Source organism: Photinus pyralis, unplaced genomic scaffold, assembly GCF_008802855.1.
Source record: "Photinus pyralis isolate 1611_PpyrPB1 unplaced genomic scaffold, Ppyr1.3 Ppyr1.4_LG4, whole genome shotgun sequence".
Classification (NCBI taxonomy): domain Eukaryota; kingdom Metazoa; phylum Arthropoda; class Insecta; order Coleoptera; family Lampyridae; genus Photinus; species Photinus pyralis.
The window spans coordinates 13,612,144-13,626,840 of record NW_022170511.1 but is presented as its reverse complement, the minus strand read 5'-3'; the positions used below and the strand labels follow the sequence as shown (position 1 = coordinate 13,626,840).

At 36.0% G+C, this 14,697-nt stretch overlaps 1 protein-coding gene across 2 annotated transcripts in view; it reads left to right on the top strand.

Annotated features, from left to right (window-relative positions):
• Positions 1-2,198: 2,198 nt before the first annotated feature.
• The window catches only part of LOC116169480 (kinesin-like protein CG14535), a 34,281-nt gene continuing 21,782 nt past the window's right edge, over positions 2,199-14,697 (top strand). Inside the window, exons 1-2 of one of the 2 annotated variants that reach the window (XM_031485584.1) lie at positions 2,199-2,693; positions 13,379-13,472. In XM_031485584.1, coding sequence (XP_031341444.1) covers positions 2,349-2,693; positions 13,379-13,472 — 439 coding nt within the window. In that variant the 5' untranslated portion in view covers positions 2,199-2,348. The remainder of the gene's footprint in view (positions 2,694-13,378; positions 13,473-14,697) is intronic. The other variant, XM_031485583.1, reaches the window with a different exon arrangement.

Sequence of the window (14,697 nt, the reverse complement as noted above, 5' to 3'; positions counted from 1 at the left end):
GGAAATTCTCCCGGGTCTGCCTCCACTTGATCTCCTGGTGCAGGATCGGGCCCTGAGGATAATCTTACGACTGCGAACAAATGGATGATTGAACAACAGAGACGGCCAGCTAGGTCACTTTCTAGTTCTAGATGAGGCAGTCAGGCGGCTGCCCATACTGGAATACAGTTTCTCGTTCCTAATCAATTAATTCATTATAGAGCGAAACTGTTGCATTCTTTTCGATGCATCCCAACCAGATTCACCCACATCTTCACAGATGGTTTGAGAATCTGTTTCGCCCTAAACTTTCCACAATATTAATATAAACTTAATTTCTTGGAAATGATGATACTTCGTATTTCGTGATTAGTTTTAAGTTGGTAGGGATCTACGAAGGGTGTCTGAAATGATCTGTGCTTATATTTGAATACACATAGAAACAAGTTAGAAAATGTTGATTGGTAAACCTAAAACCATACAGATCTTTGCAGCATAATATGATGATATGGGTCTAAAAGCACTACAGTGTATGGAGTAATTTTAAAAGGTAATAAATTTATCACAAGAAACAGCTGCAAATTTCATACAATTTAAACCTCATCAAATTACCCACGTACACCCATCTGAAGACTACATAATGGGCGTGCGTAATTTTATTTAATTTGATAAGAGGATTAAATTGTATGAAATTTGCAGGTGTCTCTTGATAAATTTGTTATCTTTTAAAATTATTGCTAAGCATTATTAAGATACTCTAAGTTAGACACATCTGGTCAAGTTTGCGTTATTAAAAAAAGGCCACCTCTGGTCGTTTTCGATACGGAGTTTTATTACCGGACGAAATTTAATTAACGCACGTGTTCTTATCGCTGTTAGAAGATGCATCTCTTTCACTATTTTGCGGTAAGTGGGGACGATGGACGCGATCTTTTGAGGAAGTCCAACTGTGATTGGCGGTATTTTTGAAAATCTTGGAAAATAATTTTTGTTATTGCCAATTGTGTGTTTATTCGAATCCTTTGTGCGGCCCAGATGGGGTCTTCATGTCAGATTTGTCTATCATAACACCACCGAGTCCGCTAAATTAAGACATTTTAAGTCAGTATTAGAATTTTTCTTTATGGCAAATGCCGGATGCCCGCAAAATCAGTTGAGTATATAAAAAAATGTAAGAATGCACGTGGTAGACTGCTGTTCTTCGGTGAGGCATCAAAGTTAGTTTACTGTTAATGTTGTGGTACCAGGAAATCAAAACATACGGTACTTTAATTTCCGAGTCAAGTAATGTCATTTTACTGACGAGTTTTGTATTAAATTTTACCCGAAATCGTATTTTAATATAAAATTTCAATTTTCATATCGAACATTTGAGTAATGTCAATCTGTCAGTGATGACAGGAGTCATGCAGACATTTAGCAATGTGACAGGTGCGGTTGGAAAAGTGACAGAGGTGCGGCCGGTAAAGTGACAGGTGCGGCCGGTAAAGTAACAGGCGACAGGAAAAGCAGTCTGGTCTGCCTCTGTCATGGAAACTAAACTTTCCTGACATAAAGTAGGCATGAAAATTTCATGACGATTTTGGGAAAAAATACGTGCAACCTTTTTGAAAAATGGTTGGACCTAGGAATATATTATGTTTTATTATTAATCAATCAAACACACGTAATACTATAAAATACAATTTTGGCTTCAAGTGTTGCTAGATTAAAGTAATCTCCATGGCTCTACTTTGTAATTACTCAACGTACCTGACTGTCTACGAGCTTACTATTTTTAAGTTCAATTAATACCGAAGCTTAGTCTTATATCAACAATCTCAGTCGTGTCTGATATAATCAGTTTAAATTTGTATTATATGTGGGGGCCCAAACAAATGCGGCATTAAGTTTTACAGCTTTAACTTTACGACGAAGGTTATAGTTTACTTAACAGTTATACGTCAGAGCTTTGTAGAATTTTACGCTTGTTTATACAATCCTCACGTGTATTGTAGGGCAACAACACGCGCCGAGCACGTAATTTACATAACCTATTTCTATAAAAATTTAAAAAATCGCATCCCTAAAAGAAGTGCGCTCGTGTTGAAACGGGGTGTTTGAAATGGTTACGGTGGAAAGAATCGTCAGTGGTTAAACCCCACATCTAAATTAGAAATTCCAAACGTTTCGGTTTAAAAACAGTTCACCTATGCGGCGTTGCACTCTCTTTTATTATTTGAAATTATTGCGGTATACTAATAATAACCCTTCGGCGCAAACTTTGTGGTAAAATCTACTATAAATTAATTAATTACCGCAACTGTAATTAACGCTGTAATAATATCTAAAATATGCATTGCGTGTGGCCAGATTACATATAATACAACATGGACTGCCATGAAATATTCGACATACAAACAATGCGAAACACTGGACACACGAGAAACAATTTACTAACGTCGCCCCCAAACATTTGCTTCCCTCCCGTAAATAATACTTTTTTCCTCTTTTTTCAGGTGAAAGTAATGCTACGCGTTTCGACGCCGCCCGGAAACGCATCCCCCGAAAATGGGAGCTTTAATAATTTCTTTAATTTGGATAAACGAAAGAAGCAGGTTACGCTAATGGATCCGTCCACGTGCGGGTCGGTTGCACCCGAAGATCGAAGGGTTGGTGTCGCCGCGCCGAAAATGTTCGCTTTCGACGCAATTTTTTCGCAGGACGATTCGCAGGTACTGTTTTATGCAATTTTGTTAGCCATATTAATTGTTCCTAATAATTTATTCGCTCTGTAGCTGTGTGTTTCATTTCATGCATGGGAATGTTTTATATGAACCTTACTTTCTGCTCATAAATTAAATTGCGCTGTGTTTACTTTACATTTTTATATTCCTGTGGGAATGTTTCCCCATCTACGAGAATTAGGCTATTCTGATCAGGTTGTTGTATTCAGAATTAAAATTAGCACTAGAAATATTTTAATGTGTTGAATATTTAATTGGATTTATTTTTACCTGGTTTGTTGCCTATTTTTATGTTTACGACGTAAGAACCTAATATATTAACAAGCTAAAGTTTTGGGAGATTGGGAGACGAAGCCAGAAATTTTCCATAATCTTAATAAAAGTTCTTTAATATGTGACGGTATATTCACATCTTATGTTTACTTTGTTAGACGGTATAGGTACCTTGTTTACTAATGAATGTTTAGGGTTGCTTATTTTTATGTAGATACTATACTTCTTTCATGAAACCACCTTTGGCAACATAAACAGTCTCACCTTGAACGCATTTTATATCGTTTTATGAGATATGCTGTGATCTATCGCCGATTTAGCATTTACCGACTTTTACATCGAAATGGGAAATGGCTGCTTGTCGCATTTTTCATGGATCGCATTTTTCTTTGCGTGTGTTACGTTCACTTTGAGCAAACCTAACAAAATTACCACGAGATAAGCACACGATAAGCTCAGGAAAAGTACAGGTAGATAGATAGATGTATATTTGTGTTGTACAGAGTGAGTTAACGATTGCGCGGAGTAACTTAATGCTTTGAAGATATGATTTTTCGATAGAGTGCTTTTGTATTATGATATGGTTGAATATTCTCCACATTTTAAAAATTGTTGGTTGTGGGCGCACCCCCAAAATGGGACATGTTTTTAAATAGAACCCCCTGTATTTGATTGCATTTTTGAATTCTACGTGTAATTGTACGTCTTTTTTTATTATATGGTTAATATCCGAAAAACGAGTAGTTTTAAAGATAATTCGATTTGTAAGAAAAATTGGGCATTTGCAAGCGTCAGTATATTGTCAAAATTATTAGGTACTTAATTTTTGATCCCAGGTTTTATATCTTTCATCCTGGGTTAAGTAAAAGTCAAATAAATACATCTACTATGTTTTTGGTAGGTCCAAAGTTTTTTTTTTAATGGAACGCCCTGTATATTTTTCTGTCATCTTTTAGCTCTTCCAAAAACCTTTAACTTTTGATAATAATGTCCCATACCTATCTCTGATATTTTTCAAAATATCTTGGTTTTTCTGGTTTTTACATTCTAATCTTAAATAAGTTATATGTAATTTACATAATAACGGGGTGGCCATGCAAAAAAAGGCAGTTTTTATCTATCACGTCCAAAACGAAAATCATATCGATTAATTTATTTTTCAAACAATTTATTTTAAGTCGAAAAACTGGAGAATAAGTATATAGTAGTAATAAGGTATAGGACATTATTATCAAAAATTGAAGGTTTTTGGAGGAGCTAAAAGATGACAGAAAAATATACAGGGTGTTCCATTTAAAAAAGTGAGATTTTTAATATGAAGTTTTGCAACTTTGAACCTACCAAAAAAACACCCTGTAAGCTATTTTTTTAATGTTTCATAGTAGATGTATTTATTTGACTTTTACTTAACCCAGGATAAAAGATATAAAACCTGGAATCAAAAATTAAAATAATTTTGACAATATACTGACGCTTGCAAATGCCAAATTTTTCTTACAAATCGAATTATCTTTAAAACTACTAGTTTTTCGGATATTAACATATAATAAAAAAGACGTACAATTACACGTAGAATTCAAAAATGCAATCAAATACAGGGGGTTTTATTTAAAAAAATGTACCATTTTGGCGCCCTACTTTGTGGGCGCACTCTGTATAATTCCAAATACTTTTTAAATGTGGAGAATATTCAACCATATCATAATACAAAAGGACTCCATCGAAAAATCTTATCTTCAAGGCATTAAGTTACTCCGCGCAATCGTTGACTAACCCTGTACAATGTATAAATATGTTTGCACACGTCAAATTGCAAATGCTGTATAATAACTATGGTATAAGCGAAAAGAAAAAAAAATATTTGTATAGATAAAAAACATTTAACAATAAAATTAATGTATATAAACGAAAACAAACGTTAGACGAAAAACAGAAAACTCAACCACATATATCAAAATCACAGTCTAAGTACTCTTCTACGCTGTAGAATGCATTATTTTGCAGATGTGCGTCGGGATGAATACTGGGGTTCTCGTACACTAGCTTAATTTTTTTATCAAAAAAAGGAACAACTCGTAGTCTGGAAATTATCAAAATCAGAACAGACTTCCCCAGACAACAACGGAGCCATAATCAAACAAATGGAGTAATTACAATTCGATTGTATAAACCTATATGCAATCAAACGTCGTTTGTCGAAAATAAAAAGATTCTCTTTGAACTATGGTTGTAACGGCAAGCAAAATTTGATCGACAACGAATTGTCCGTACAAACAGGATATACATACAAGAGCAAGAACACGACTTTAACTTCAAGAAAACTAATACTTTACGATGCACAAATAACTAATTTTATATTTAAGGAACGATAAAACTTACTGTCGGGAAAGCGCCATCTTGTTCGGGAATAATAAACAGTAAGGAACCACATGGTAAATAGTAGTCATCAATAAACAAAATATATTGTACAAGTAAATGGTACAGTAATACGTTGATTTGGTGTTAAGCTTTTCCCTTCCCCATTTATTACATAAACTACTCCACCCAATAATGAAACAAACCCTGACAACAAGAAAATGCCCCAACAGAGTTCACGGAGTGTATTGAATGCAATGGATATTGAAATACGTAAATAAAGTAAGTACATGGCAATGATAATTGACTGCGTACTCAAAGCGCTTGCATAAAGTTATCAAACGTAATGAATTTCAAATCCCCCAGTAAAAGGTACGGTACAAGATTTTCACGTGCCACAGCGCACAACGACTAATCGTGCATTCGTGCGAGAATACCTACGTAGATATTTCGCAGCGGAAAAAGTTAATCCAGAAGAGAGACTTGGGAGAAAACTATGCGAACTATGAGAGAACTTTGAAAGAACACTGAAAGAAGACAAAACCCTAAAAAATACATATTAATATTAATGCTGTGTCTAATCTGTACACTAGCAGATATAAATCCGCTAATCGTGTTCAATGGCGTAGGCACAACACATCAGAAATAGAGAGAAATACAAGAAATGTGGTAATATCCATTACCAAAAGCCCTTATTCAGGTAGGCAATAGTAAATGGAATGGAAACATTACAACTGTACGCAAGGCCAAATTAAACAAGTAAGTTCAATAAAACCTATAATACTCGGATGATCTCTAGCGGCGAACTCCAGAACTAAAGCAATAACAAATCTACCATACAGAAAGCTTAAACCTTAAGTAACCGGATTTACCAAAGAAATGCCTAGATGGCGTAAGAAAATACGGAATTTAAATTGTTAAGGATAAGAGAACGTTACACATGGGCACATTTTACGTATCGTAACTGTTTGATACAATATGGGAGTTTCAACCCCCCAATTAATATTGAGTTACCACCCGTCCGACTGGCGCTGATAACTTTTCCCAGTTCATTAACCAGCCACGACGGATCCGGTAGCCAATGGCACAAAAATAAGATCCTCAAAAAGTGAAATCCATGATCAGATTATGCATAACCATTGACTGGGGGTATTAGTCAATGGCATAACGCATTTAATTGTTTAGAATTGGGAGTGTACGAGTATGTACTAAAATTAAATTAAATTTCACCACTTGTAACTTCATATTCCAATTCAATTTTTCACGGTTACTTTTAACTGTAAAATGTAAATCCATATTAAGCTCATGTTCACGAAGCAAAATAAATTTTGTAGAGTTTAGTGCACAACAAAAAGTTTTTGTTAAATAAAAGGCGGAAAGGTTTTGAATTAGGTATAGTCGAACTCACACGTTGAATAAATTTAAAATTGCATTATTTCGCAATTGAAAGATGCAGTGATTTAATAACAAAGCCTAATAAAGAAAATATTTTAGACGTGCGGAAGCAGATATTCCGCATATATGGCAGAAGACCCAAACGATTTAAATTTCATTACAGAACCCCGTTGGCCTGTCACGATTCAATTAAGTAACATTCTCGGACGGATACCAGTGACCGAGTAGGATAAATAATCTCTTCTTGAACAGTAGCCTGAATATTTGATTCGGAATTCCAGAGCAGCGGGGTTAAATTTTAAACTATATAGAACGTACAAAAAGGGTTGTTTTAACGAGCCCTTCACCGCCTGCCTTTATTATGTTTCTGATTAACACATGAATACGTTATCGTGTACGTACCTAATGTAAATTAGCGGATTTTTATACATACGCGAAGCCGAATTTTATTTTGGCAATTTTATTTTGATTCTTTCCGAAGATTAAAAATAACAATGAATGTGTGATTTCAGCCTGAAACCCCTAAAACCAAGTATATGTATTTTCATTATAACGCAAAGCTATTACAACAGTCAAAATAGACCTGCACCAAATTTCACAATGTATATTCTAATCGTAAAACGAAATTCAAATAATATGAAATGAGCTTTTTAATATTTTTTTTAATCTGTTTTTGTATCTGCTAAATTACAGTCTGGGTATTATTAATATTCTGTTCTTCGATTGAACGTTCGACTCTAAGAATAATTAAAAACGTTTGTTCGTTTTGATGTAAAAATTAAATGTAGTACTTGCGTCTTTCCGAAAGCAGTTCTTATTAAATTTTTTAATTACACTAAATTGAACAGACGTTGCTTATTCGTTTCGAGATAACGGAACATCACATTTCATTTTCATTAGGAGTTCATCAATTTATTGCAAGCTTGTGTTTTCATTTTGAGAGATAGTAACTCCGCTGAAATTAAAAAGATCATAAAATGAACACAGTTTTGCTGAGTAAGCTACCTGCCGACAACAATCGTTCCATAAAATGCTACTTCAAACAAGAGGATTTAATAAATCTTCAGACCGCGACTAAACATGGTGAAAATGCTGCCATTATTTTGTTTGGATTTTTATCCGTAAAGACAACGTCTCTATAAATTACATCAGTTGAATTACTTAGTCTATGTTTGCAGTGAGCATTCTTGTACATACGGAAAATGCTGCCTGTATGAAGTGTAATAAATCACAAATTAATTGTGTAACACCTTGTTTCATAAGATTGGGAGGTAATCGTGCCACCTGGGGGTTGCAATATAATTTAAGCGACGATCAGAATCTGAATCGGGGTACAGTTTTACTTTACCATAAAAATGTACACTTTGTAACGGCAGGTTACAATTGAAACGATAATACTCCTCCAATCTCACTGTTTTGGAAATGAAATTGTAATTTAAACGGGGTCACGACACCAATGGTCTCTTGATTAAACGGCCAAGTTAGTCGCTCCGGATAGTAAGGTCCCATGAAATGTTTTTATATGCTATATCTACCCTAAATGAAATTATAATGAGTAGGTAGAGTGGGCGCTGCGTTACCTCAAACCCGCAGCATAAACGGCCAACTTGCTCAGGGTTAAACACAAAATAAGCTTGAGAATCTTCCACAGCGGTAGTTTTAGGTAAAATGATCTTCTTAACGTCGCCGTCGGTACACTTATCGAGGGTTGAGCGCCACTCAATTTCTAACTCCCCGCACGAAATTGAGATGATACGGGAGCATAAAGGGGCAAAATAATCAATTATTATACTAAACAATCACGGAAGTTGTTTTGTGGTTAACGATCGAGTCCTTGATATCAAATCTGGGGCATGACCCAGTGACCCAATTTCAACAAATGGCCGCTCCTTATCACGGTGAATTTAACCCAAGGTTACGCACTCGTATGTCGACAGAATGGTAGGCAAAGCGTCTCCGTACTTAAGTTGGTCCTTGCAGTTGAATTAAATTCAATTTGTGCTGGTCCGCTAAGCTGCTAGCAATTAAATTGAAAATAGACTTGAACTTGAACCCTAAAAGAAAATCAAAGGTAACCAGCCATCTTCGTTGATAACCTTAAAATGTACATACCTCTTTAAATAATAGGGCTAATTACAGATGAATGCAACAATCGTCGATGAATAAAAATTACAATGTGACACTGCATTAATGGCGGGGACTTACGATTATCTAGAAAAAAATCCGTCCAAACAATATTAGCGGAATCCCCAAATTAAGAATTCAATCGCCAAAGTTTCATATCATATGGGTGCAACGCACGCTCAAATTGCGTGGTTAAAATTCCAACGATAGATGAAGTCATCTCGTCCAAGGTTACGACTGTTACGAGGTTCATTCAACAAAATATTCCGTAAACAATAATAATACTTATAATTAAGAAAATAAACCGTTACAAAATTCATACCATACAAAAATAACGTACTTTTCGTCTAATAAAGTGACTATTTAACCTTAGAAGTAGGGTCAATACTCCAAACCCTAACTGGGGATGTAAAAAATTCTGATTTTGATGAAATTTGGTATCTGAAAGTTTTTCAACATAAAACTTCAACACTAGTTTTTAATAATTGTCACCAAAGTACAAAATGTCTAAACTTTTTTCCAAAGAATCAAACTATTCGTTTCAGAGAAAATTCCTCTTATCCATCCTACTAACCCTGTAATGACGGGAAGACTCCAGCTTATAACATTAGTGTTTTAATTTATATTTGCAACCCTTAATAAATCAATTTTCGCAAATCATCATTTTATGAAATACCTAGGTTCAAGGGATGAGGTTCCCCTTAGGAAATCTAAATGATCCGTTGGATCGTATCATTTCATAACTCGCTTTATTATCCAATTACATCTCGGACAGCAGAGCTGGGTCGAGCGTTCTAAAAAACCGCTCTAGCGACGAGCGCTCTAATTGTCTCAAAAATGCTCCCGAGCACCGAGTTGCTTTTGAGGGCGGTTAAAATTTCTCACGAGCGAAAAAAACACTCAGGAGCGAAAAACGCGCTCGCGAGCGGAAAACGCGCTCATGAGCTGAAAAACCGCTCGCGGGCAGAAAAAAACGCTCGTTCGCCGAGCACTTTAAGTAAACGCTCGAGTATCGAGCACCAAGCGGCCGCTCCGAAAAGTGCTCGAGAGCAATGGTGACGTTGTAAAGTAAGTCACGGTGGGTGGTATCCCTTGATGATCGTATTTCATTTTTGGGGTGTCAAATTACATTTCCGATATCAATGTGTCCAATGACATTTTCAGGACAATCCAAGGGCAATGACCTCATGTTTTGTGGTGACATCTTACATTTCCAAAGGCATTCCAGGTCAATTGCACCATGGTGTCAAATTTCAGTCCCATGGTCATACAAGATCAATGGCGCCATTTGGTGGTGTCAAATTAAACTTTGTAGGTTATTAAAGACCAATGCTCTAATTTTTGTGGTGTCAAATTGCATTTTCAAGGTCATCCAAGGTCAGTGGACCATTTTATTATGGCTTCAAATTACATTTTCAAGGTCATCATGTTAATACAAGTGATGCGTACATGGTTAGTTCGAGCGCAGTCGGCAAATGGACGAATATAACGTTTTCTTCATCGTCGTAATTTGTGTTGTACAAGTTTTAATCAGGGCGCCCACTGAAAAATATTTAGGTGTAACGTAATTAAATTGTGAACAAGTGAACTCATCATTTAAATATATAAAATGCAGGGGGCAATATAGTGGAGCGATCAATGTAAATAATAATAGTTTAATGTGCTTCGTACCTCGTCAAAACAGTGGTGATGGCAGTGCTAGTAGTCAAAATGTGGAAAGTGCCGGTGATGGTTATTTTCACATACATGAATCTTGCAGCTGTACTGAAACTATGGATTTTACACCACAAAAAATGGGGTTATTCATTTTGCATGACCTTACAAATGCAATTTGATACCACAAAAAATTGCCATTGACCTTTGATGATCTTTGATATGTAATTTTACACCACCAAAATGGGACCATAAACCTTGGATAGCCTTAAAAATGTAATTTGACACACAAAATGGTGCCATAATCTTGGATAACCTTGACAGTAAAGTTTTACACAGCAACAAATGGGGTCATTGATGACCTTGAAAATGTAATTTAACACCACAAAAAAAAGGAGTCGTTGACCTTGTCTGACAGTGAACATATAATTTGACGCAAAAACAAACATTGACCTTAGATGACCTGTGATATATGACTTTCATCCACAAAATGAGGTCATTGGCCCTATATAACCTTGGGAATGTAATTTGACCCGACAAAAATGGGGCCATTGATCTTGGATGGTTTTGCGAATGTAATTTGACATCAAAAATGGGGCCATTGGCCTTGGAAATGTAATTTGACACCTAAACTGTGAAAACAAGTAAACCGGTCAAGTTTTTGATCAAGCATTACCATCCTCTTTCCATGCGTAATTCGTTAAACGTTCGAAATTACCTATTTATAGTTTGACTCGTTTTGTCACGTTTATGTTGCCATTACACTTTCGGTACATCCTTCGAATAATGAAAACACTTTCATTGTAAATAATGTTGCATTTCCAGAACGAAGCATATAACGAATTAGATCATTCTTAACATCTTCTGTGGCTGAAGGTGAACGAGTTATCTGCAAGTTTAAAGGAACATATTCACGAAAATTTTAACAGAAATATGTTTTGCTTTTGGGACTTACCCGTGTCTGTTTGGCTACACAAGGCCTTTCTTTCATGTTGCGCGAATAAACTGCGCATTTTCCACAAATTGATCAATACTTCCCCAAAGGCCATACCTATTTACGCTATGTTTTTTATTACTATGAGCATATATGGTTAAAATTTTAAAGAAATATCTCCATAAATAAGAGAGTTGGCATTGCGCAGTCTGCGCTTGCGCACATCTGATTTTTACTATATGCCATATATTTGCCTTTACTACAAGTGTCTGTGATTAAAATTTCAACAAAATATATTAAGAAATAAAAAAGTTAACATCGCGCAGCCTGCGCATGCGCAGTTCAATCGTCAAGATTTTCCTTGACTCAGGTGCCAGAGCGATACGCTACCGAATGCAAAAGGAACGAACTAAATATCTTGAAAACTGTAGGAGTAGTTAAGGCCTCGGACAGACGGACGGACAGAGAAAGTGGCGGCAATAGCGCACCCAACATCGTTGGAAAATGCGCTAAAAATATTGAACTGCTAAGCATAAAACAAAAAGTTGTTATCAACAAGTTGCAGAAGTTAGTTGGGTTAGTAGTTAAAAATATGTGATGGGGATTGGAGAAAAATGTTTCATACTTATGTGTAAAAAATGCGTCACGATCGAGCAGATGGTTTCTTGTACTTAACGTAGCAAAGAACTAGCGAAATTCGTCACTAAACGAAATGCGAAATTTTTATCTGCAAAAAAAAGCGCACTGACCCACAATGTGAAAAACTAATTGAAGTTTGTCGGGGTGAAAATTCCGTTTTAAATTTCGTCTTAGGTGACTGGCGCGGTATAGGGTTCATTTAGATAAATGTAATTTTAATATCTCAAATTAATATTAATGAAAGAAGCGACGGGGTCCCACATTTTAATATTGTACAAATTCCCTTATTTAACGGCGTTTGCCCTCTTAATTATTTTTGCGATCTTTATTCATTAGATTATATACACCTTCTTACAGGGCCTTCCAATAAAAGCTTTTAATTATTATTTAAACAATGCCATTGTAGGTAATTTATTCTTGGCGGGGAATTGGCGCAGTAAATTTCTTAACATGAAAAGCAAGTTTTCTTTATGCTTAATAATGAATTTTCGGGTAAGAACACTTACGTTGATAGGTGGTACTAAACCACAATTTATTATTTCAGCGTGGTGTCGCATTGCACCCTCGCATTTTTGTCTCGTTCCTACTTTGGGAAACAATCAAACTGCAGGGGGACACAAATGTAGAAGTCTTGTTCAATCTTTTTAAGATTCCAGATTCTTAAGTGCGGCACTTAGTGCCAACTTTTCAATTCGCGTTCTTTTACTATATTTTGTAATGCGCGTTTTTATAATCGACAGGCGAGTTTTTTTTTATGTTTTACGCTCAATTTGGTAATAAACACTTATCTTCGGGCCCTGCTTAAGGGTTGTCGGAAGTCGGAATGATAAACCTTCAGTCATTAGCTGACACCCAGTACCTTTACAGATGCTGTTTATTACTTACCTTCCTTTGCTTCTATTCGGTTTACAGATGTATTACTATGAGACAGTTTCGATGCCTTCGCTCGATTTGCGCTGTATAATTGGCAGCTGACGTCCAACTCAAAAATGTTTTTGCGACCTCGCGTTAAACGCCCAAAGATTAAAATCAGAAGTAAAAAATGTTAAATGGGAAATGAAAGCACAGTAAGAAATTTTATTGTGTCATTACATAAATGAACAAGTTATCTTAGGTTGTAAATCTGTTCGTTATTATGGCCTTACATTATGTGAGCTCTCTGTATGTTTGATGTGCCATCCACTTACAGTGGTGTTACTACAATCTTCGCACTAATCTTTATGCATGCAAACACTGAAAATTATTAGTTAAGTTGGGAAGCGTAATGAAATACGTGCTGATCAGAGTGATTTGATTGCAGACTGAGGTGTGCTCAAGCGCTCTTACGGATGTCATCCATGCCGTAATTAATGGTACGGATGGATGTCTCTTCTGCTTTGGACACGCCGGATTAGGTAAGTCTTTCCTTTTAATTAAAACCCCAAAATTGCTGCACCCTTACGTGTTGACCAAGCTTTGAATAATATCGTGCCCCAATATTGCCTATACGTTACACAATTTCCCACGTGTTATTTATGAGTTCATTTAAAACTGAATGATTTGTGGCCGTATTACCTACACGTGCACGTCACTTTCAACATGTAATTGCATTAATAAGTCCACGACAAAGATGCACTGCGTTTAAAAATTCCACATCATTTCCATCCGTTATGATTAAAAATGGGAAAATCATGCGTTGCTAATGGAATTTAAATCTTCAGAGCCACACGATTATCAATTAAAGGACGGCGAGGGTAAATTCGCGAAAATGAAAACGAATAGGTATAAAAATCGATGTTTCCACCTACTCATTTTATTGCGTTTTCACAATCAAGCGGTCATTCGATTATTTAACATATCAAGTAGTGCACTTTATTTTACCGTCAATAAATGAATTGTTGTAATTATACCTGTGAGGATGGTATTTGGCCAACCTTTGTTGTACATAATACAAATTTAATTAGAAATGTACGTAATTTAATTTGAAAACACATTGTATTTATAAGAATTATTTGAAATCGATTTCATTAAAAGTAGAATGTTAAATGAGGTCCTCCATCCTTCTGCCAAAGAAGTGTTCCCAGTATCTTTGCTGCATTTCCACGCTGAATAGGCAGGTTCCTGGGTACTCTCCACCAACGTCTGGTCCAAAAGATTCAAGGTATCCAGTAGTCTCCATAACCGCAGGAACAGAATGATTTGCAACCTCAAGTTCAGAGTACTTGTTCCAATTTCTTCTTTTCGGCGTCCCCACAGTAAAAGTATAAACACATGTGTCTCTTGCAACATCTCCTCCTCCTCCTGCAACATCCAGAGGTTCCAACACACATGGGATTTCATTGACGGCTTCATGTATTGACCTTCTTCCTTGACTTCTGGCTGCTACATTGTTAGTTGTGAGATTCGTATAATTTTGAACCAGGATGAATCCCCTAGCTGACACGGGGGATTTCATATGAAAGATGAGTTCCAAGTTGAGGTGAAGGAAGTAAGTAGGTAGATTTTCTAAGGTTTGTGCAACTATGATTCTTTGCCATTTTGATGTACCGAAGTAGACAGGTCGACAATGACCGGGTTCCCAAATTCGCGAAAGACCAGGTCGCACTCACTCGTACCCAAGCTTACTATCGGAAAGGTGGA